Source organism: Taeniopygia guttata, chromosome 3 (genome assembly GCF_048771995.1).
Source record: "Taeniopygia guttata chromosome 3, bTaeGut7.mat, whole genome shotgun sequence".
Classification (NCBI taxonomy): Eukaryota; Metazoa; Chordata; class Aves; order Passeriformes; family Estrildidae; genus Taeniopygia; species Taeniopygia guttata.
In genome coordinates, this window is record NC_133027.1 from 86,246,442 (window position 1) to 86,270,052 (window position 23,611).

General features: G+C 39.3%; 2 protein-coding genes across 2 annotated transcripts in view; both read left to right on the forward strand.

Moving 5' to 3' along the window:
- The window catches only part of DNAH8 (dynein axonemal heavy chain 8), a 118,834-nt gene extending 113,275 nt beyond the window's left edge, over positions 1-5,559 (forward strand). Inside the window, exons 89-93 of the mRNA XM_072927301.1 lie at positions 288-444; positions 964-1,116; positions 1,207-1,396; positions 4,453-4,574; positions 5,032-5,559. Coding sequence (XP_072783402.1) covers positions 288-444; positions 964-1,116; positions 1,207-1,396; positions 4,453-4,574; positions 5,032-5,319 — 910 coding nt within the window. The 3' untranslated portion in view covers positions 5,320-5,559. The remainder of the gene's footprint in view (positions 1-287; positions 445-963; positions 1,117-1,206; positions 1,397-4,452; positions 4,575-5,031) is intronic.
- A 9,579-nt stretch (positions 5,560-15,138) lies between these two features.
- GLP1R (glucagon like peptide 1 receptor) overlaps positions 15,139-23,611 on the forward strand; it is an 85,828-nt gene continuing 77,355 nt past the window's right edge. The window contains exon 1 of the mRNA XM_002186783.7: positions 15,139-15,491. Within this exon, the coding sequence (XP_002186819.2) occupies positions 15,420-15,491 (72 nt within the window). The 5' untranslated portion in view covers positions 15,139-15,419. The remainder of the gene's footprint in view (positions 15,492-23,611) is intronic.

The window sequence follows — 23,611 nt, forward strand, 5'->3', positions numbered from 1 at the left end:
TATCATAGGTTTTTCTGCCACCTCACAATCTCAGCTTGCAGACCTTGTTCTTAGCCCTGAATTAGACATACAGCAAGTTTATAACAGGGAAGAGGGAAGTTCATATTCTTTAAAACTGTGGTAAACCAAACCTTCATGATCAGTGTATTATGGTTGGTGCAAGATGCAAAGGAAAAAGTTTTGTGTGAATTTTGATTTGACTTCATGGCACACAGTTTTTTGTGGTTTCTACAAAGTTATCATTAACTATTAAAAAATCCTTATGTAACTATTCCTCATCCTCTCAGATACCAGAAAAATACATCAGCTGATGTTCTGGATACTATTACCAACATTCAGCCTAAAGAAAGTGGCGGAGGATCTGGAGAAACTCGTGAATCAGTTGTTTATCGTCTGGCTGAAGACATGTTAGAGAAACTTCCTCCAGATTACATACCTCATGAGGCAAGCTGACATTAGTCTTGTCCTGCTGTTCTCTCTGTTGAGTTTTCACACTACACATTCCAAAAAAGAAAATCTGAATTGTACAAAAGATCATATAAATAGTAGCATATTCAAGTAAGGAACCAACACCCTTATTGCTACCAGCATAAATTGTTATGAAGATTTTTTCATCTAAAATCAAGACATCTAACAATTGACCACAGAGATATCTTGGGGAGATTATGCTTGGATTTCCAAAGCTACTTGGGAAGACAGAAAAAACTCAGTCTTGACATTTTGTGATAGCCGTCTCCTGGGCCTTCTAGGTGAAGTCCTGTTCTTGCAAAATCATGAGTAATTGGGTAGTATCAGACAAAAAGTAAAAACTGCAGCAGTTTTTAGATTATAAATGTTAGTTGAATAATATACAAATCTAATATTTACTTTTCTGAACACACAGGAAGTTAAGATGTTGCATACTACAATGGCATTTCAAAAATTTAAACTTAAGTAAATTCTTTCTGTGGCTTTATAATTTAGGTAAAGGCTCGTTTAGTTAAAATGGGAGCACTTAACTCTATGAATATTTTTCTTCGTCAAGAAATTGACCGCATGCAGAAGGTGATCACAGTTGTCCGCACCAGTTTGAATGATCTGAAACTAGCCATAGAAGGAACTATTGTTATGAGTGAGGCAAGTAAAGTACTTCTTCTACATATGGAATACTGTGCTTTAAACTATTAAATTGATTTATTTACTTCGAATATTATTGAATTCTTTCAGAATTTAAGAGATGCACTTGATAACATGTATGATGCTCGAATCCCTCAAGTATGGAGAAGAGTATCTTGGGAGTCTTCCACACTTGGCTTCTGGTTTACTGAACTTTTAGAAAGAAATGCTCAATTATCTAGTTGGATATTTCAAGGAAGACCAAAGGTGTTTTGGATAACTGGATTCTTTAATCCACAAGGTAAGGCTACTGAAAAGACTTCAGTAGTTATGTATTGAATAGTAGTAATTTAATCGTTCTAATGCCAGAGTGTGTCACAGGAGCCAAGATGAAAAATGGGTTCAATGTGCACTCACAGCCCAGAAAGCCAACGTTAGCCTAGGCTGCATTGAATGGAGCATAGCCAGCAGGGCAAGGGAGGTGACTCTGCCCTTCTGCTGTGCTCTGCTCTGCTCTGGTGAGAGCACCACCTGGAGTGCTGCATCCAGCCCTGGGGCCCTCACTGAAAGGATGTGAACCTGCTGGAGCGAGTGAAGCAAAGGGCTGTCAGAGGGCTGGAGCACCTCTTTTATGAAGGCAGGAAGAGAGAGTTGGGGCCATTCAGCCTGGGGGAAAAGGCTCTGGGGGTGACCTTTATAACATCTGCCAGTACCTAGAGAGGGCTACAAGAGAGCGGGAGAGGGACTTTTCACAACTGTATTTAGTGACAGGACAAGAGAGGACAGATTTAAACTGAAAATAGGTAGGTTGAGAACTGATATTATGAAGAATTTTTTACTGTGAGGGGTTAAGGCATTGGAACAGATTGCCAAAAGAAGTGTGCATGCCCCCTTCCTGACAGTGTCTAAGGCCAGGTTGGATTGGACTTGGTACAGTGGAATTCTATATTCTTTTTTTTAATCTTTTTTTATGTGACCCTGCCCATGGCAGAGAAGTTGAAACTTGATGATTTTAAGGTGTCTTACAACTCAAACCATTCTGTGGTTCTGTGGTTCTCTGATCTTTTAGTCTGATACAAAACCACAGGTTTTATATTACAAGAAGGAATAGATATGGTTAATAAATAAAATACTTAATCTTGCTGACATATTGTAGCATGATATTATACAACTTCTAAAAAAAGTATATTAATGATAGGGATACAGCTTTTAAAGAAAATGCTATTTTTTCTGGTATGACACTGTTTAACTCATTTCCAAACTGTAAGTTTTGAGTATGGAAGAGCTTTGATCTAGAGCAAGACGTTACAGTAGCAACAAAATTACTTTTTACAGTACAGTAACAGCAATCACTCACTGGAACAACCTCATCAGAGACATGGTAGAGTCCCCATTTCTAGAGGTTTTCAAGATGCAAATTGGACGGTGCTATATAATCTCATCTAGTCTTCCCTTTCCCATGAAAGGTTGGACCAGATGAACATCCCATGTCTCTTCCAACGTGGGCTGTTCTATGATTCTATGAATAGAATAGTACCAGAATTTATAGCAGTTCTTTGTCTTTCACAAAGAACAATCAAAATATAGTTTTATGATGTATCCATTTCAGAGGTTATTTAATGAACAGTTTCTTCAAATCCATCAAAGATATGCTGTAAACATTATCCATCATTATCTGTTATAGCTTGATATTTTTACCATTTAGAGGAAAGAGGAAGAAAAACAAATTTTAACCATCTCCATGAGTGAAAAGCCCCATTACTTTATGAGGCGTGTATTCCTAGGAGAATCTCCTTCAGCCTATACAACTATACATATAAAATTCTCACAAGAAAATTCTGTGTGACAGCTATGAGGATTTCTTTGTGGTTTTATTTTTGTTTTAATTAAAATTAACCTCTGAAATTCTTGAATGTTATATGAATTACCTTTGCTTTGTGATGCTTCTGTTCTTACTGGCCTTCCTACTGCTAGAACTGTAAAAAGTACTAATATCAAATTCTATTTTAGAATCACTTTCAGAAACAACTGAGGTGCCTGGAATACATCCAATTTATTATTAAAAGATAGTACTGGGATGCCGGTCAAAACATCATTTATATACTAAGTGGCACAGCTAATAAGTATACTGATCTCTGATGATTCAAAAGCATCGCTCACAGTGGTATAAAAGAAGATAATGGACCAAATTCTTTTGATAAACTAAAACATTTAGCCTAATAGGCAACAAACTTGAGATACAGATGGTCTTGAGCTTTATTATTGCTTCAACCTGTGTTTAAAAAAACCCAAAAGTAGTCTGTCAGCTAGAGAGAGGTTTTCTAAGTGCAAAATTTGTGCTGTGGGTGGGGGTGAGGCGAGTATATTTGTAATATCAGACTGTATTTTTAATACTGCTCACCAGGAAGTTCACTATTAAGTATGCAGTTCTCTATGTTAACCTCTCTTTCTTCATCTTGATCTCTATGACTCCAAATTCCAAGCAGTTCTTCATCTTGTAGCTTAAAATAGCAGATATCAAGTTTTTGATTTCTTCATTGTTATCTTCTGACACACACAGAAACAACCAGGTATTTGGTGCTAGTGTTTCTGTAGCTTTTTCCTTTATAACACATTCAAGCCTCTTTGCTGCTCAGTCATCTGTGCTTAAACTATTCATCTGTTTGCATCTCAGACCTTTCTTTTTTCAAATTTCTGTAAAGTCTGTTCGAAACAATACTCAAAAAAATCACCTAACTTGCTCCTGTTATGTCATCCTCTACCTTAATTTCTACCTGACAACCTTTTTTCCCCTAACAAAACATACATTTCTCATTCTTCATAGGCACTGCATTGACTAGATTCCTCACACACACATTGTTATTTTATCATCATATTCAGACACATGTTTTCTGTTTTGCATCAATAAAATTCATTCTACTTTTTTCATTTAAAACACCCCCACCTTTTAGCTAAATTTCCTTTACATAAACATCAACTCACACAATGGATAACTTGCTTGCCTTGAAATTCTTTCTTGAAAGATGCCTTTATCGTGGATTCTGTAGTTGACTGTGTTATGATAATTTGCAAGTCAGTGTCCTGACCAAATATTTCTTAATAGAGTAATTTAATAGAAGAAAAAAGTATATGCCAGTAAAAAATATTTTTCTTGGTGTAATGCACTCTATGCCACTTGTGTAACGTGTTCCTATTTTGGTCCCAAAGTAGAGTTTGCTATCATTAGTCAGTATACTCCTTTTCAATACAACTCTGATTATCTGTCTGTAAGTTCAGTGCAGAACCATGCTAATAACTGAGCAAGATTTTATTTTATAATGTGAGATAAATACTAAATGTCTGGCTTAATTTCTCAAGGGTTCCTGACAGCAATGAAGCAAGAAGCAACTCGAGCACATAAAGACTGGGCTTTAGATAAAGTTGCAATACATAATGATGTGCTAAAGCTAACCAAAGACGAAATCACATCATCTCCTTCTGTATGTATGACATGCAAAACTGTTTCAGTATTAATTTTGATATTTAGTTTATATTATGCATCATTGAGTCATTTTGGATTGATAGAGGAAAAAGTTACTATTGTCTTCACCTTAACATTTTTGCTCAGCATAGAAGCAAAATACTAAGTATGAAGATTTTAATTAAGTTAGAAAAATATTTAATTAAAAGAACAGTTTCATTGTACTACTGTTAATTTTTGGAATTTATAGTAAACTTTACATGAAACTTTGTAGTATATAGGCTTTATTAAACAACTTTTGTTGCCCTCCATTTCAGTAGCATTATCTTCTGAAAAAGGATTATAGTTTAAAATGAAATTGTTTGAAGAGATTCAATATCAGATATTTTTTACTATAAAACATACACTTTTTTTAATGGTTTAAGAAAAATATTGTGCTTTATATGTTGTGATGTATCTGCTTACTCTTCACACAGGAAGGAGTTTATATCTACGGGCTCTACTTGGAAGGTGCAGGCTGGGACAAACGGAGAAGCATACTTGTTGAGTCTTCACCAAAGATTCTTTTCGTCCAGCTGCCTGTGCTCCATATGTTTGCTGTTGATTCAACCAGACCTAGGGATCCCAAGCTCTATGTTTGTCCTCTTTACAAGAAGTCCAAGAGGACAGATTTGAACTTTATTACAGAGGTATTTTTAAAGACAGCAAAGTCTCCAGACCACTGGATTCTGAGAGGAGTGGCTCTTCTCTGTGACATCAAGTAAGCTGTTTTTCCTACTACGGCAGAAGAGTATGTGGCACCTGTAACAAATTAAATGTGTAATTCTTCTACTGCTCTTTATTTGGTGGCTACTTGTCATTATACTAGAAATTGCATTTCAGTCTTGGCTTACTGATTTTTTTTCTCTGCTTTCAGCAAATTAAGTTTGCCTTGGCTGTTTGTTGATAGTTTTAAAATAAACCTTTCCAAATAAATTCATTGCTTGTAGCCTTTGAAGCATGCATTATATTACTTTAAATGGATATTTACTTTAATAATGTCAAATAAGATGTTATTAAACCTTAAAAAAAGAAAAACTTTGCTTTTTTACATTCCTTCACATGTAGAACTTTTAGCTTGTGTTTCAGTGACGTATGATGACAACAACATTTAAAATATCCTAGATGCAAATTTAAATTCCTAGATTCTGCATGATACACACCTTATTTTCTGTGAGTCTACAGGAAACTATATGACAGAAAAATATATTTGATCCATATTTTTTGCTTGCGCTTTCTCAGAACTCACTTGTTCTTGTTAAACTATCTAGATTAAGCAAAACTACAGCAGTAATGTTTGTGTCTGGACTGGCGGAGGCCAGTATGTTTTCTGTCCACTTGAGCTGTGCGGGAACAGAAGTAGAACAGTTTCAACTACTAAATATGGATTTTTTTTTTTAATTAGAAAACAAGATTATTTACAAGTATAATTATTTTTTCTGCATTTCCTTGTAGCTCTAAAGTGTGGGTTGCAATCCTTGAAATGACCCTCACAGCATTATTCTGTGATGATATATCACAGAAGAAGAATATCCTAACCATGAGTTTTCCAGACATAATTAGTATTAAAATAATTCTATTTATGCAATACTAAACAAGATATGCACTATCTCTTTAATAATTTCCAAAAAGCTTCTTCCTTCAGATACCTTTATTTGGCAACACAGTTTTTCACTTATACCTCATGACTGGACTGTTTTTCCTTTTGCCATTCAAGAGTGTTCAAATGCATCTCCTGTGGCAAAGTGCAGCTACTACTTGACACAATCCTGGACATCTGTTGAGATGATAAAAGGCCTTTCCTCCTGCTGGAGTCCTATGGCTTTCTGTTGGAGGTCACCATCCCAGGATATCCTTTTGCAGAAAGTCCGTGGCATACAAGAATAACAATATACAGACACAGCATCACGAGCAGACTAACAAAAAAGTGTGATCTCCAAATGCAATTAAGTAATATATTTCTTCTCTCTGGATATTCTCAGTTCAGTCAGAGAGAAAACAGGAAGTTTCTACCCAGGCAGGAGCCTGCGAAACAGTTGAGAAAGAATGTAAATAATTCTTAACTCCCTTGGTTTTCACATTGTTTATAGATAAGTTCTGCCACTGTGCGTCACTCACTGCACACCAATGGTGTGGTTTTACTTTGGGGCCAATAGAATTGGTCTGGATGATGCTCTCTATAAAAGAGCAATGTATTTGAAACAAATCGGAGTTTTACTCCCAAGCCTTCTGAACTGGAGTTCTTTCGTACCATCCTGCCTCAACGGCATCATCTCTCCTCTATAGATTTACTTAGATTTAAATACAAGAAACCTGCTGGTGTTTGATATTTTTTACGGTTTTTATGTATTTTTAGAAGTTGTGCCACAGAACTACTTCTGCAAAAAAAGGAAAAAAAAAATCTGACTTTGCAATTGTAAAAGATTTTTCCCCAAGTAATCACAATATAGATGTTAGAACTTGTGGTGGATTGATCATCAGCTACGTACCCAGTGGCTTGCCCTGCCCTGCCCAAGCACACTGGGGCAAAGAATTGCAAGATCAGCAGCTGAAAACAAGGGGGCCAAGATGAAGACAGTTTAATAAGTGAAGCAAAGCTGCACACACAAGAAAATTGAGTTAAGGAATTTATTTTCTGCTTCCCACTGGCAGGGAGATGTTTAGCCGCTTTCTGGGAAGAGCCTTAGCACAAATAATGGTTACTAGGTAAGACAGATTCGTTGAGAACAAATGTCCCTTATCCTACTTCTTTCCTGAAGTCTTTGGTGCTGAACATGAAATCATGTTTATGGAATAACCCTTTGGACACCAGTTGCCCTGGCTTTTTCCCCTGCCATGTTCTTGCAATGTCCAGTATACTCACTACAGGGGCAGAGGGGAAAAGCGTTCATATCCAAAAACCAGCACATGAACTACATGTGTTCATTCCTAGGTGTTTTTTTCCTGGTCTAGCCTTTTGAGCTTAATTACAATGGAGAAGCAGTGTGTAACCTTGAATGCCTCCACAGGTGGAAGATGTACACTGACACATTTACAAGCGAAATGGGAAACAGCAGGGAAAGTACTAATTAATGTGCTGAGTTACACAACTTACACTTAAGATTATTTTATTTTCTATCCATTATAGTACCAAAAATAGAGATTAGCAGTATATTGTTATCTCAGCTATATCATATATTGCATCAGATTCTTGAGATCATCTCTTTCTTGTTTGTCAAGAGTCCAGTCCCCATTTCCCATCTTCTCTGAGCCTGTCTAGGAGTTTGTTCCATTCTCTTTCCTCAATACCATGCATTAGCTCACTCTTTTTGGTTACAGTGAATGTTAGTTTTCATAGAGCTTTCCAGTTAATTTAGGGAAATAATCTATGTTTTGTGACAGCAGCAATCTACTATGTGTTCAGAAAACACTTTTTTTTTTGTCTCTGCATGCTTCAAGAATATTTATGAAGTACTTTCATGTCCTGGTCATATATGGGATAGTATTCTTACACTTAATTTGTTTACAGCTGGCTCTTCAAACATCTAAAGAGGTGCAGTTAATTACTTGAACCACAAGTCATTCCTCCCAGCTGTTATAATCTATAGGAATTCAAGATCTCAATTCAAGACGTCGCTCCCAGGAATCCTCTATACCTCCAGAATATTGTAATAAGCATTCAAATTCCTAAATTAACATAGTTTGTTGTGGTTTTTCGAAGTAACTAAACATTGTTACTCTCTGAATGTTTTAATGCTGATTTGCCCTTCAAGTTACTGCTGTTTAAGTTGTGAGAAAGTATTGTGGTGCCTAAACTGACAAAGGAACACCATGTCAGCAAAACACAAAGATTTAACAGATTATCAAGAAAAGATAAGTACTTGAAATAATAGATTTAGTTAGTCTCTATAAGAGAAGACTTAACTCATGAAGGTTTTTCTCTGATAATGTAAAGAAGAACGTGTCCAGAACTGGCTTAGAGAGTGCATTCACTGTGTGCATTTTTCTTTCCTCCCTTGGTGTCCCTTCTTTCCTCCCTTTCTTTCCTGCCCTTGCCCTTTTACTCTGATTTTTAGGGGTAATCCAAGCCAGTGAGACAAGGGAAGGCACTTCTCTCCTGCTGATTTAGAGCAGACACCTTAATTGGGAGCCATTGATCTGCTGGTACCTCAAGATACTCACTTTTTACAGAACTTTTTCTTCTTAGGTGATGATTCATGAGCAGCCTGGAGCTTGGCTGTGTGATGAGGTTTTATGTGACAGTGGCTAAGAATTAACAAAAGCTATAGAAAATAACTTGCAAATGGCAGGAAGGGGAGGATTTGTTTTCTGCCCAGGTTTCTAAACCTCACAAACCCTTGACTGGAATGATCTTGTTTCAAGAAGGTAACATTTCAGCTAAGTTTTAACTTGAAAGATTTGTTAATTCCGTAGAATCATTTTCTTCATCTACACCATCTGTTTCTGCCTCTAGATTCTGGTCAGCTGTAATCAAAATTTGGTCAGAATATTCATAGTTTATGCCATGACCCACTGTTTTCTTATTCAGTAATCTCATTCACTGACCATATCTATTCTTAATATTTAAACTAATACATTATTTTTGATAGTCTGGAAGAACATTTGGCAGCAGTATATAAGTGTGTTTCTGTGGACACAAATACTGAAAATCAAATGTATGGAATGTGCAAAGTGCTGTTTTAAGTATATAGATGTTTCTTCTGATTTTTGAAAATGTGAGTGTAACTGCATTGCTGTGACAAGTCTGTCATTCAGATTTCTTCAGAAGCCACTGCTATTATTTATACTCCTATATGACCAATACTTCACCAAACTTTGTAGGAGTTGGTACCTGTATCTGCATCACACAAGCAGGATATTCCTGAGGTGAGTCTAATTTTATAAAAGCCAAACCACCATGTCTTTTCCAGTGATTAGCACTGCCTTCAGAGCACCAAGAGTCATGCATACATTAACTGTTAGAAATTCAGGAAAATTATTTTTTAATTTAGCAATGGGCCATGATAAAGGTCAAATCCAGAGAAACACTTTGAAACTAGAAATATGTAGGTACACATTTTGTGGTAATTGGGAGTGGGGCTGTGGCCAAGCCTCATCCCCAATGGGTACAGCTGTGAAAAGCAGGTGAGCAACATTGAAAGCAATGAGCCATGGAGTGCCCAGGTGCACTGACCAACCCCCAAAGGGAACAGAGGGCACACAGGTGCAATACATGAACACCAGGGGTATAAAAGGCTGGGCTAAAGAACAAGAAGAGCAGGTGCTTGCAGTCTTCTGAAGTGCTGTGGTGTTATTCTGCATGGGTTGGAGCTTTCTAAAATTGTATGGTGATATTCTGGCATTGTGGCTGTCTCAGCTGCAATGTATGCTGTGACAGAAAAACCTTGTGATTTTTATATAGCAGATATTAGCAAGGGTAAGTTAGGCACTGTTAGCATGTCTGACTCACTTCTATGCCTCTCTATTTCCATTACAATTTCTAATTTATTTGATATAACTCTATGCTGATAACACTGGGGACATCAGAACAGTCTCTGGCTTACTGCATTGACTACTTAATAAAGGAATGACTCAACCAGGGTATTAGTTAGATGACTAGTAATTAAGGAGTATCCAGGAATACAAGACCAAACCTGTACAGTTTCCATTATCTTCACATTTCCAGGTGTCAAAAAGTATTAGTGATCGCATTCCACCAGTTAAAAACCAGTTAATTTTTTAGTACTTAAATTCTTATCTTGCTGTTTGATCTTAAAATTTACCTTGTATTTTTGTATCCTTTATAATGAAGCAAGACACTCTTCACACTATTCCTGTAAGATTTAGTCTTTATCAAAATTATTTTAGCATTTTTCATAAATACTGAGATCTCATCCAAAATTCATCCTTAATATCAGTGTAAACATTTACCTTAACTAACATAGTTATCCGTATTTCCCACCTAACTGTCATTCAGCTCCAGGGAGATGTAATTCCACATTGACACATTAATTTTAATTCTTCAACAACATTTTAAGGAGAATATTTTAATCAATTTCTTCTTTACAAGACAGAGAACTGTATTGTATTGAAATTAAATGCCTATCTAAATAATTCCCTCCATACAATCATTACACAGAATAAATTCCACAAATCAGCTGGGCTCCAAAAGTAGATACAACTATTCAGTTCATTATGTAGTTTACAAAACTTTAAGTTTAAAAGAAATTATATTTGCACTCATTTCTTTGTTGTCATCAAGAAACATATAGCCCAAAGTGTACAAGCCATACTGTCTGACAGCTGAAAATGGAGTTGTCTGTTACTTACAACCAAAGCCTTATGTCTGGAAAACCAACTGAGCAACAGATTATGTTAATTCTGAATCTGCATCTACAATTATGGAAAGCTGGTTGATTTCAAACCCTGTATTCCAGCCCTGCAGATCTGCCATGAGACATTTCATGAACTGAGCACATTCACCTACATGTGGGCAGGTAACTTAAATAACAGAACAATTAGTACTTAAAAGCACTGAATTGAAATTACCGAGATTTAATGCAAAATGTGTATGACGGTCAGCATCCAAAAGAAATTCTCCAGCTTCCTAATGCTCTTCACAAATATTTAGAACATTTTTACAGTGGTTTGTCATATAAGTATTTTTAGTAGTCATGTTCTGATTCAAAATATGATAATTTTGAGTTTTACTAATTATAAATTAACCCAGAGTTCCATTTTCAAGGTGCAATTCATGCAACTTAGTATCTCCAAAGATACTGAAGTATATATATCTCCAAGACTAAATGCTCTTTCTAAACACCAATCTGTTGTAAATCGCAGTTGTGGCATATATGTTTGTAACTCATTTGCATAATCCTGCTCAGAGATACTTTTTTCTTTCCCTGGGAGACCCACAGAAGGATTCCACTTAGATAAACTTTTATTTTGGTTAAAAAGATATTGATATGAGTTACAACTACACAAACATCATTCAAATTCAATGATTCAACACTGAAATTCTTTTTCCTTTCCTAAGCACATATTTCAAAATTTTAAGTGATTTATTTGAGTTACTTCATAGGTGCTTGTTTTCAGCTCAGAAAATTTAACTTTTATTGAGCTTGGAAAGATCTTTACTGGAAGTTCCTTGTAGCTTTGTAGAGAAAAATTGAGTCAAAACACTGCTGCAGCACACTACAGGCATAAAATACAACAGCAAATGGCCCTTGCCTTTCAGGCACTTGGGCAACACTTGTACAGCCACTGTACAGGGCAGCCACTCCCTCCAGTTTTCATTTAAATCCTGAGTCTTAGAAAACACTTAATTCTCCAGATATCACCAACCCTGTACCCTGCAACTTTCAACACACGTATACAGGGTAGAAAGGAATAAAATTTTACAAAGAGTTCAGATCTATTTGCACTGAGATCCAAGAGTATCTCTATCCCAAATGAAGTTATTATGAAAGATTATGTTTATAAAAGCTAGGAGTGACTGGTCATGGAGAAGCACAAAGTGCATAACTTGCAGGTAAAACTGATAATACTCCTGAGGATACTGCCCATGGTAATTTAGAAAAATGTCTGCTACTCAGCAAATGTCACAGCAGAAACATGCAATTTCTCCGTGACACAGACTTTGCCTTTCAGAAAGTTTCAGAGACAAAGCATTCAGTCTTGTGGGACAGGGATGTTACTTTCTGCAATATACGAGTCCAGTGGTGATAAATTTCAGATAGCAGAGCCCAAACCCTTGAGACAGCTTTGTGTATTGCCTGCAGTTACACTTACGCCATCTCTACAGATAGGGATTATCAGGGGAGATATTGAAAGAGACACTGGACTTTTTCAAAACGCAGTTTTGTCCTCAAAACATATTTGCATTAAGAATACTTTAATGGTCACAGAAGGACAATAATTCCTGTGTTGCAGTGTAACTGCAAAGCAGCTCCTCCTTAATACATGAGAGGTCTGGTCCAGATGGAAGGTAAGGGAACAAGAGAGCAGTTACAAAGTCCTACATTTTAAATAGCATCTGAAGCCCTTCAGCTAAAGGAAAAGAAGTGCTTGCCTCAACAAGCAAAATTCTGAAGCTGAACAAAGCTTCATCAACTCATTGCATTGTATTTTTCAAATTGAAAGGATCCCAGTTCCTTTCAAACTTGGATAGTGTAATTTTAATGATTCACTTACTTTCAAACTGTTCTTGCATGATCACTGATAAAAGATCGAGTTAAATTTTAATATTATTAAAAATGTGAATAAATATAACAAAAATCCAACAGACTCAGATTTGAGAGACAACTGTCAACTATATTTCCCCACAAAAAATGTTTGAATTTATTGAATAAATACATTTTCATCTCTAGGAAAATGACCTGTCTTTTAATACAGTCATTTCAGTCAACAGGATTTGTTTAGTCTTGTGATAATAGTTTCTTAATGACTACAGTAAAAATGCAACTGTTCAGAGTTTACTCTGATCTACTTTGGTTTTTTTCCTCTATTCATATAGATAATGCTAGTCTCTGTGTTTTGTTAAGAGTATAGAAATTTGGCGAGAAAACAAACTCCCTTGTATTCCAGCAGGTCTTTGGAGATCAGAGGGTCTTAGTGCAGCTGGGATTAATTTCTGATTACAACAAACTTGGCCCTAAGTCTGGTTCAATAGGAACTTCCACGAGCACATATTCACAGATATTGAAGTTTCATCCTTGTAGGTCTGGTTGTAGTAAGTAGGAACTTGTGCCATCACAGATTCACGAATAGTGTGGTTTAGTAAAGCAGTAGAGATCCAGATTCAGAATTGAGGTTGATAAATTCATTTGATGCAATAGAGGTATTAATGGTAGCAATAACAATAATTGTGTGCAGAAGCTTGCCAAAAAAGGCATCCTTGCTTGGGAGGGGGAGAAGACAGTAGCCCATCAATGGTCTCCAGGGTCCTTGTGGGTCTTCTTCCAAATCAGGTGATATTTCTACCTTGCTTGTACACAGCCCAATCTTATACCCCTTCTCCTCCTTCTGTATATCATGATCTAAGGGGGAAATTGAGTAATGTAGTTAAGTATGCGTCAGCATGTACTTCACTGAGTTTATTAGCATATGCGGAGTTTGCATATTAATATTTAAATATCCCTTAATTAAGGCAAGAGTGGTTTTTTTTTTTTTCATGGTGTCTTTCAGAATTCTGGTTATATTACTTTTCTCTATTCTATACATTCCTTGGAGCCTAAACAGAACCATCCAGCCTCCACAGCACCCCCTCCTTCACCCAATTCATCCTTTCTTGGTATCAGCCATGCACATCTCCATCCACAAGGATAACAAAAAGAGGACACAGTGTAACCCAGGCTGTGAGAGTTAAGCCTTAGTCTGCCTGGCTGCTTGGTCATCATCCCCTGGCATGACATCATCATGCCTGAAGAGCTACCTTGGATTGATTTTGGAAAGCTGAGTTTACTCCAAAGTAAAATTCCTGCTTCCAACAGGATATATGTCACTGTCATAGTCCTGATATGGCTTCTCAACAGAGGCATGAGTCTACTAAGGTTTGGCAAAAGCAGCCGGCCCTCTGCTGCACACAGGTGCTGGGAATCATCTTGGGAGCAGAAGTCTTAACTGGAAAACTTAATAAATAAGCCTGGTACAGAAACAATAGGGAGCAGTAACATTGGCATGTGAAATAGGTGCACCATGCTAAGGCTGGCAGCGCTATCCAGGTGGAAGGGGTTTCTTTCTCTTTATTTAAAGGTTTCCGTTGCCTGGCCTGAACATAGTAATTTTTTTTTTTAATCTTTATTTTATTTTAGAAAAGTTGAAGGAAATATCTTTTCTGCCTTTAATCAACCAAACGACCGTGGCAGATTCTTTCTGTCTGGAGTTAGCTGTTGAGATGCAAGTGCTGCCCTGGCAATTGACACTGAGGAATTTAATGATGATCTCATAGCATTGATGCTCTAACTAGTTACAATTCCAAAGCATCAGACTGATGCTGTGTTGTATTTGAAATTAATACACATCATTAATATTTAAGCTATTAACTTGTTTATATTCTAGCTGCATCTAACTGACCAATGTGAAATATTTTCCCCACTTCCTGGTTCAATTTTGAGCTTTCCTTCTAGCACTGATGGCTTTCTTCCAGATTCTGGTGTAGAATGTCACCGAATATAGCTGCTATAGTGCAGATTTAGTTCTACCAGTCAGTGCAAAGTGAATAAATAAGAACAGTAATATGAATCTAGCACAAAGCTAGATGAAGAGCCTTCTTTCGCTAGGAGAGCATAATCCTTGAGATGTACACATCATACTACTGCCGGGGCTGACCTGTGCCCCGTCTTCAATTTAGAAACCAAGCTCTGATCTGCTCTGCGCACAGCTCTGCAAATTCAGGTTATAAATGGATAATTGCATTCACTATTATTAAACCGAATAAAACCTGGACATCACGAACAGCCTGAAGGTCACCAAAATGCTTAAGCCTGAACAGATGCAGAGTAAAATAAAATATGAAGTTGAAAAAGTGGGGGGACGGGATCGTAGAGGCGCTGCGTCCACTTTTTTCTTTCTTTTCCCCTCTCCGACAAAACCCTCGGCGCTGCTGCCTCCCGACACCCGTCTGCCCCCGGAACGGCCGCCACCCGCTGCGGCTCCTTATCTTCGTCGGGCGGGGCCGGGCCGGGCCGCACCTGGGCCGGCCCCTCCCCGCCTCCGCCGCCGCTACAAAAGTGGCCTCCGGAGCCCCCAGATCGGCTAGTGCCGCGCTGCTGTGCCCGGCGTGGCGCTTCTGTGGGGAGCAGGAGCCTCGCCGGGCCCCGCGCATGGGGGACTGCCCCGGGACATGCTCTCCTCGCCGCTCGGCTTCGCTCTCCTGCTGCTGGCGGCCGCGGGAAGGTCGCTCCCAGTGAGGCGGGTGAGTGCCTGCGCTGGGCGCGGGGCCCCGCGGTGCCGCCCCAGCCCGGCCCGGCGCCCTCCGGGCATCCCGCGGGGGCTGCGCTCCGCTGGTGGTGCTGCCGTGGCCGCGGCTCTGGGAACGCCTCGAAGAGAATCAGAAATTTTAAACTTGTCACTTTTTGGGCGCCCCCGCCAACACTTGCAGCAGAAGCGGTGGCCACCGGAGACGGTGGGGCTGGAGCGCGGGGAATTCTCTGTGCATGGGTCCCGCGTAGGAGCCCTGCAGCCCCGCCCGGGGTCTCGGCGGGCGGGCGTGGGCTTAGGGTGAACGGAGCGGAGGAAGGAAGCGGAGACGCTGCTACTGAGAGAGTATTGCCCTCGAGGTAATACTCCCCCCCCCGGCGCCCACAGGAAATAACACGCGTGTCTGTAATGACAAGCGTAGTGCCGTGGGAAAACCAGAGCAGGGTCCTGACAGGGGATTGTAGGGTCGGCTGCGATACAGCGTTGAGGGTGGGAAAGCAAAATATAATCTGTGTGAAAAGCAAGAGCAGGCAATGGGGAAAAGGGAAAGGGCCAGGGAAGGGATGATGGACAGAGAAGGTTGGCTGTGGTTTGGTGAACTGAGGACAGCGAGGCAAGAGAGGCTGATGGGATGGAGGGTACAGCGTTGGTGTGACAGCAGGAGGCTATTGCTCTAGGGAGAACAAGGACAGACTCAAAGCTGGTGTGGGCTGCAGAAGTTAAGGAAAGGACTGTGTATCTGATGATGGACCAAATACACTGTCTAGTTTCTTTCTGGTTGCTAAAAGCTTTTGGGGTTACAGATTTCTACAATACTGCACTAAGAGGATCTGTTTAATACCAAACTGGTTATAAGCCTTCAGGGTTGTCTAACAGATTGGGTTTTCTTGGTGGGTTTCTTTTACTTGCTGTTTACTCCAGGTGCAATAGGCACAATTTGCCATTGGAAAAATTCCAGTTAAGAAAATCACTTCATTGTTAAGATGATCAAACACTGAAACAGGGGCCTGGAGAGGCTGGGGAGCTTCCATCTGTGGAGTTATTTGGTATTTGACAGGCTAAATCCCTGAGCTACTTGAGCTTTGACCACAGAGCAAACTAACAGTGGAGCTGCCAGCAGTAGGGAATCGAAGTGAAGTATATTTCTGTGCTAAGGGGCCTTCTTTACCTGCATGAAGAACTGGGAGCAGGTGAGAAGAAAGAGGCTTCCATTGCATCAACACTATAACTTCAGTCTTGCAGTAAAACAAGTACTTGTACAGCCTTTTCTGACACCAGAGGATCTTATCTGACAGCTTCTCTAGAGCAGTGATTGTGCTTGTTGTATGCTGAAAAACTGAATTAAGTACTCTGCTCAGACATAAGTGTATAAAAGCATGAGACTTTGGCTATCTGAATTCTTTTCTCAGAATAGAATTCTATTCTAATCTGAACAGTGTTAAAGATAATATTTAAAGGAAACTGAAAATAGCGCTGCACAGACGCAGGTAGTAAAATCTGTGAAAGACAGGTGTGAGAGGAAGGCAAAATGATGTGATACAGAGTTGAGGGAAGGAGAATTTCATTGGTGCTCTAACTAGTGTTTTACTTGGACTTTTTGTCTCTCCCCTCACCCCCTCAAACAAGCGAGGAAGGGAAGAGGAAGAAGAGAAAACTGAGAATGTACGTAAAAGGAATAAAAATTTTAGTCTGGAGTTTTTATCTGCGGTGGTGCAGGGTGATGTCTAATTCCTAGGTCTAGATCTTCTTTACAGCATTGTGGGTAGTAAAATGACCAAGAGTTGGTAGCACATGGATACATTGAAGAATCTCATTACTAATGACAGGCTTGTGTCTTTTCTCTATCTGGCCTTGAGCAGTGATGCCCTGCTGCAGAGAGAGCTGACAGGCAGCTGGCCACTGGTTCACTGCCATCTAGCCCTCGCTTGGATTTAGATTTCAGATCCTACTTTTCTATGTAGTACTTTTGTTCAAAGGTTTGATAAGGTAATCTTGAAGTAGTTTAAATGCCACTGAAGAGCAGAAAAGAGCTGTGCCACAGCTGTGATTTGGGGGGGGTCCTGTTCTTCAAACTGCCCCTGCTTTTGTTTCTGAGGCTAAATGGAAATAATAGAGGTGGCCTGGGTAGAAGTAGAAACAGATTAATTCAGTGGAAAGGCTATAGATATTTTGCTCTCTTCACTTCTTATTTCTGAAGTGCCCTGGTACGGGAATAGAAAAGCACACAGGTAAATATCAACCTTGAGTGTGGGTGTGTGTATGTTTCTGGTGCTCTCAGTTACTATTCTGTTACTGAGGCTTAATTAGATACAGCAGCCAGGTGTTCTCTCGATCAACAGCAGGTGTTTTGTTAGGTTGCAGGTGCTAGGGGCATAGTTACTGCTACTTGCTCACCCTTCCGAAGCCTGCTGTACCTGCTTTCTAATTCTGCATGCAGCATCTGCTTCTTTAACCATGGGTGTATAGGATTGGATATTTGTCTCCAGTAGGGCCAGTTTTGAATCCTGATAAGCTTTGAAGAAAAGATGCAGTGTGAGGGAGGTGGTTTTAAATGCCTTGTTAGTCTGCTGTACTCTGCCCGTGAGGGCATGGAGGTCCCCAAAGTGTTTGCATGCCCTAGCCCAGGCTTGCAGGACCATGCCTATTTTGACTTTTTGTCTTCTGTTACATGCCCTAATGCTGAGAAAACAGTACTGTGGTTCCTGACTACCACTGCCCTATAGATCTGTCTTCTTTAGAAGTCATTAGGTGGGAAGATGACTGTAGATAGAGCTTGTCTGAAAAACAGAAAGAAGTGAACATGTAAACTAGTGACTCCTTGCAGAAGTGAGGATGGTGAGCTGGACTGCATCTTGGTTAGCTGGATAACCAAGGGGTAATTTTTACTCCAACTGGGTAAAAATCCCTCCATTAGTAGGTTGGTTGGAGGTTCTGAGTTACTCCTTTTCTCCATTTTCTGCTCCCAAAAGCTTCACAGAACTGTTTTTTGGTCTTTTTTTTGTAGCCCACACTCTAAAAATCAAAATATGCTAGACCAGCGTCAGCAGCACATACTGGCAGAGATATAGAGAGCAGTGGACAATGTCTGACACTGGGCCATCTTGCTGTATTTACTATTCAATGATACTTGGCTGGCTTCTAGGTAACGGGCTGCTTTCCCAGGAATACAGCCAGGTTCTTAAAATCTTACTTATTTGTAGGCTATTTAAGTTCATTACTATATTATTATTGTGTAAAACTTAAATTAGGTGATTGAATTATAGAATACAATGTGAATTAAATTGCTATCCCAAGTGACTAAAACCTTTATGTATTCATAAAATAATGTGGGGATTTTCTTGTTTGTTTTGTAAAGAAAACTCCAATTTTCTGGAAACTTTTCTGAAGCTAGTTAGTGTGTGTGCTATAAAGCTAGATGGCCTAACATAGCAAATCTGATAATACAAATTAATAAGATACTTGTTATAATATCTAAAACATAACTATATTGGGGGGTGGGGATGAGACATGGCATTTCAGGCTTAAGGAGCCTAGGACAAGGGCATGTAGTGACAGGACAAGGGTGAATGGCTTCAGACTGAAAGAGAACGGTTTTAGATTAGACGGTGGGAGAAATTCTTTACTGTGGGGGTATTGAGGCACTGGAACAGGCCCTGAGAAATTGTGGATGCCCCATCCCTGTCAGTGCTCAAGGCCGAGCTGGATGGGGCTTTGAGCAGCCTAGTCTAGTAGAAGGTGTCCCTGCCCATGGCAGAGGGGTTGGAACTAGGTGATCTTTAAAATCTCTTCTAACCCAGGCCATTCCATAGTTCTGTGATCCCCAGGGGCCAAAGGAAAGGGTTTTTTTTGTTGTTGTATTTCACACAACAAAACAATGCCCTTGGCATTGTTTAAAAACTCTGATGTCTGTTCCAGGAAAGTTTAAGTTAGTGAAACAGCTCTTAAATCCATCCCTCTATTTCTGTAGCTGTGACCGCACCACCATCACTTCCTCAGCCCCCAACTAGGAGACAATCTGAGAGTTCAGACAAAAATATTTGAGGAAAAGTGTAGACAGATACAGCCAGGCATGGAAGGACATATATTATGGCTGTACAAGCACACGTAGCTCTCCTTTGTGACAAGAACTTGTATTCTCGAAGTGAGATGGAAGTGATGGAGCTTTGAAAAACTAAACCTCCTGCACTCTGAAAGCTGTGGCTCTATAGCTGAGATCATGTTCAGTGAAACTGGGCCTGATATACAGAACATTAACAGTTGTCTGCCTTCTGTCAGATTTTTAAAGGTATTGTATCATATCCTGTTTCTGCGAGCCTGTATAAATAGGGCATTAATTTCTGCATTGATTGATTGCCAGTTACTTGAGAGGACACACCAGGAGCTGTTGTCTCTGAAATCACAGGGCCTTCGCTAGTTTTTAGCTTGGAAATAGTTCTTTTCGAAACTGATTGTTTCCTTCTGCAGTGCTGTAGGGAAATGAAAGCTGTTACCATCTCCTTTCATGAACAGCTTTTGCATTTCGGTGATCAACCAGTGTATGTATTGCTGCCGAGGCTGCCTGCTCGAGTTTCCTTGTGCAGTTCATCAGTTCTATTAGTTTGTGTCTTAACAAAAATGAGTGTACACAATAGCAGGTATATCTCAGATTTGAAATAAACAATTGTCAGCCAAGTAGATAAGAGACCTTTCATTTAAGCTCTACAATGTTGTGAGCCCAAATTAAAGCATTAGGTGGGAACTAATTTCATTGAATAAAACTTCCTAACCTAGCTACTGAAAAAAGACTGAGTTTATCACTTGCATCCAATGCTTCCCATTAGAAGAGGGGTAGGATAAGCAGCATCTAGGGATCTCTAGATTGCCAGATAGAAGGTAACCCCTTCAAATGTCATCGTTTCATATGCAGCAAATTTGAACTTGGGTTAAAAAAAGTTTGGTGGTGGTGGCTGAGTACTGTTCTTTGATGTGTCATTTTATTCAGTGTTGGAAACTGGTATTTATGGATTTCAACCACACTGGGCTATGATTGCTGCATTCCAGTGATCCCCTGCCTTGGTGTGAATGTGGAGGAGCTTAGGAATTGATCTTCACAGGCAGGAGGACAAGAAACTCCCAAAAAAGTTGCAGCAGCATCATGATCTATTGTTTGTAAACATAAACATGAAAAGCCCATCACTTCCACTGCTGAAGGAATGTAGATGAGTCTACTCTTACTGCCAGGGATATGGACCCATGCAAAATGGAAATTCTCTGCCCTTGATTGGGACTTCAGTAAGCCTTAAAGACAGTGTTCCAGGGATACAGTGTGATGATACATCTTTGTAGTGGAGAACCTGACTAGATTTCTATCAGTTTTCCTCCCCTTAATCTTTATGGCCTTGTCTACCCAAAGAGACAAACTGCCACTGCCTCTGATGTACCTGAATGATACAGTTTGCTGAAGTGGGACCATGATAATATGAACAACTCCCAAATGTTTACATGAAACCTGCCTCAAGGTCAAATATGGCTTCTTAATAGTCCTGTAAATACTGAAGTTATTGTATAGAGAAAACAGAGGCTTAATTTAATTGAATGAACAATCAAAAATATAGTAACTGTGTAGAGGGAATTGTAGTTTAGATGTGTGAAAAAGAATATTTCCTTTAGCTGGTCATTTTACTGACTACATTTTTTTGCTTTTTCACCAAAACTGATTTTTAATAGATTGCTGTCTTAGTGTAGTCTGGTATTGACTGCTATTTTTCTTGCACTTGATTGCATTTCATTGTTGGTTTGCCTCCTTGCCATCTTTTTACTCAATTGTTTTATGCTGGCTTTTAGAATTACCATATTTTTGTCTTGTGCTCATCTGTTCATTGAGCTCATCTGCATTCACCCGTTCTGTTCTTGCCTTGTCCCACTTGTGTACATGCCCTGCCACTCTCCCAGTGCCTTCTCTGATAATTTCAGGACAATTTTTGAAACTTGCATTCAATTATTGATAGATACTGTTTTACCTATGTGCTCTCTGCTGCACTGTACAACAAGTTCAGGAAAAGGAAGCTGCTTTCTTGTGCCTTGGAAGCAGCTAAAAAGTTGGGACCTTTGTAGAAGAACCATATTGCATGTGTGAAACTATGAATCCTTTGAACACAACTTAGAAGATTGTGACTCTTGCCTTTTTCCACTACCTTCTGGATCTTAAGAGAATGAGTGAGCATGAGTTAGCTTGTCATCTAAATTTTGTTGCAATTGGGATGTATCTGCTCACATCTTACTGTTGTTCAGGCTCATTTTTCCCTGTCCCTTCTGTAAAACTGCACTGCTTCTCTCCTTCTCCCCCACCTTCCCTGCTGCCCCTTCTCCCCATAAAGCAGCTTCTTTGTTAGATTTAATGAGTTTAGGGTAAACAGGAAGGGGGATGTGGGGTGTGTATATGGATACGTCTGCATAAGACAATCTCTGAAGTCTTGCTGTTTTTAAAATTTTCATTTCGGACGAGGATGCTTTGGCAACTTCTCTGACATCTGGAGATCTGGTGCTACTCAGTGAAAGCCAAATCACACTGAAAGGCATCAGGTAAACCAAAACATTTATGTGAGAAGCTCAAGGGAGAGCAGTGCTGTTCTAGAAATCCTTCTCTAAATGGGAATAGTGACCACTGAGACTTTTGCATTGAGTGTTTCTCTGGTGCAGGGCAGAAGCATATGGAACTGTCCTCTTACACTACAGCATGTGTTTTTGGCACCATGAGTAGTCTGAGACTTGCTGTTATATGTGGACAAGCCAAAAGCAGATGAGAACTTCAGCTGCCAGAAGAGCCCTCCCAGTTGCTCTGGCTCTGCTTAGGGTGGTTATTTCTCTGGTGCTTTGAAAGGCAGTCCAGCTACCTATAAGCATGATGTATGTGCTGAAGCAAGTTGAGGAATGGATGTCAAACTTTATCCTGATGTCTACCAAGCACTCAAGAGATATACAAGAGTCATTCCAATGAAATGGGTGGATTCCACCTCTTAAAACCAGGTTATTTCATGATATGCAGCATTAATCTTCCTTTTCCTCTGAGTTCTGCAAACAGTAAACTTTTACATATTATAGGAAAGAACTGTTGTGTTCTTTCTACTCCCATTCTGCTCTGTAGGTATCAGTGCTTCTCATGTTGTGACCCACATCTCCTCTATATTCATCTTTATATATTATTTTATTGTGAAAATGGATTTTTTTTTTTTTGCTTAAAGCATATTCCATTTGCTCAATTGCAGCTCAACTCTTTTACAACTTTCAGAGAGTTTATTTCTCATGTAACCAGACTGAGTCAAATTTTGCATATGCTTATCTCTTTTAACAATTCAGTCTTTCTTGACATCTGAAAGAAGCCCTTATTAAAATGAGTGTAGTTGGACTTAAAATATAGGGTGTGACTGCAGGACATAAAGGACAGATGACAAGAAGGTGACTTCTCAACTGCAGCAACAGGGCCACAGTTCTCTAGGAACCTTATAGAGCAAATAAATCAGAAGAGTACTTCATTACCTCTGATGGGTGTCAAAATCTGTAACCACCTTCAAAAAAAGAAACAAGCCAAAGTGAACTTGAAAATCACTCTAAAACAGAACTGAACTTCTAAGGCATTCTAGAACATCTCTTTTTTCTTTTTTTTTTTAAATTGAAGTTTGCTGTGACTATATAAGGCATTAGACGAATAGTAGGTGAGGGGGCATGATATGTCCCTACAATTGCAAAGATCTTATCACCAAATTTTTAATGTTTTTCAAGAGAATGTAGTCAGCTTTTAATGGAGAGCAGAAAGGACAAAGGGTTTGTGCTCAGTTAGATGGGAAGATGGGAAGACGGTTTTTTAACTCCCTTGTTATATTTGAGGTCATGTATGCACAAAGCATACAGGAAAACATATGAGGAGCCTTGGTGGATGTGGCTTAATATTTTGTTCCGTGCTGCAGTTCATCTCTAAAGCCCCAGTGCTGGAAGGGTTGGAAACATTAGAATAATTTTCTTTTAACTTCTGTGTAGTATCCTCCTGTGATATTTGTCTTTTTCCTAGCTTTTCATTGAGCGGATGATAAATCCTAGGCACAGAGTGCCGTGTGTATTGTCAGCAACCCAGCAGGTGTT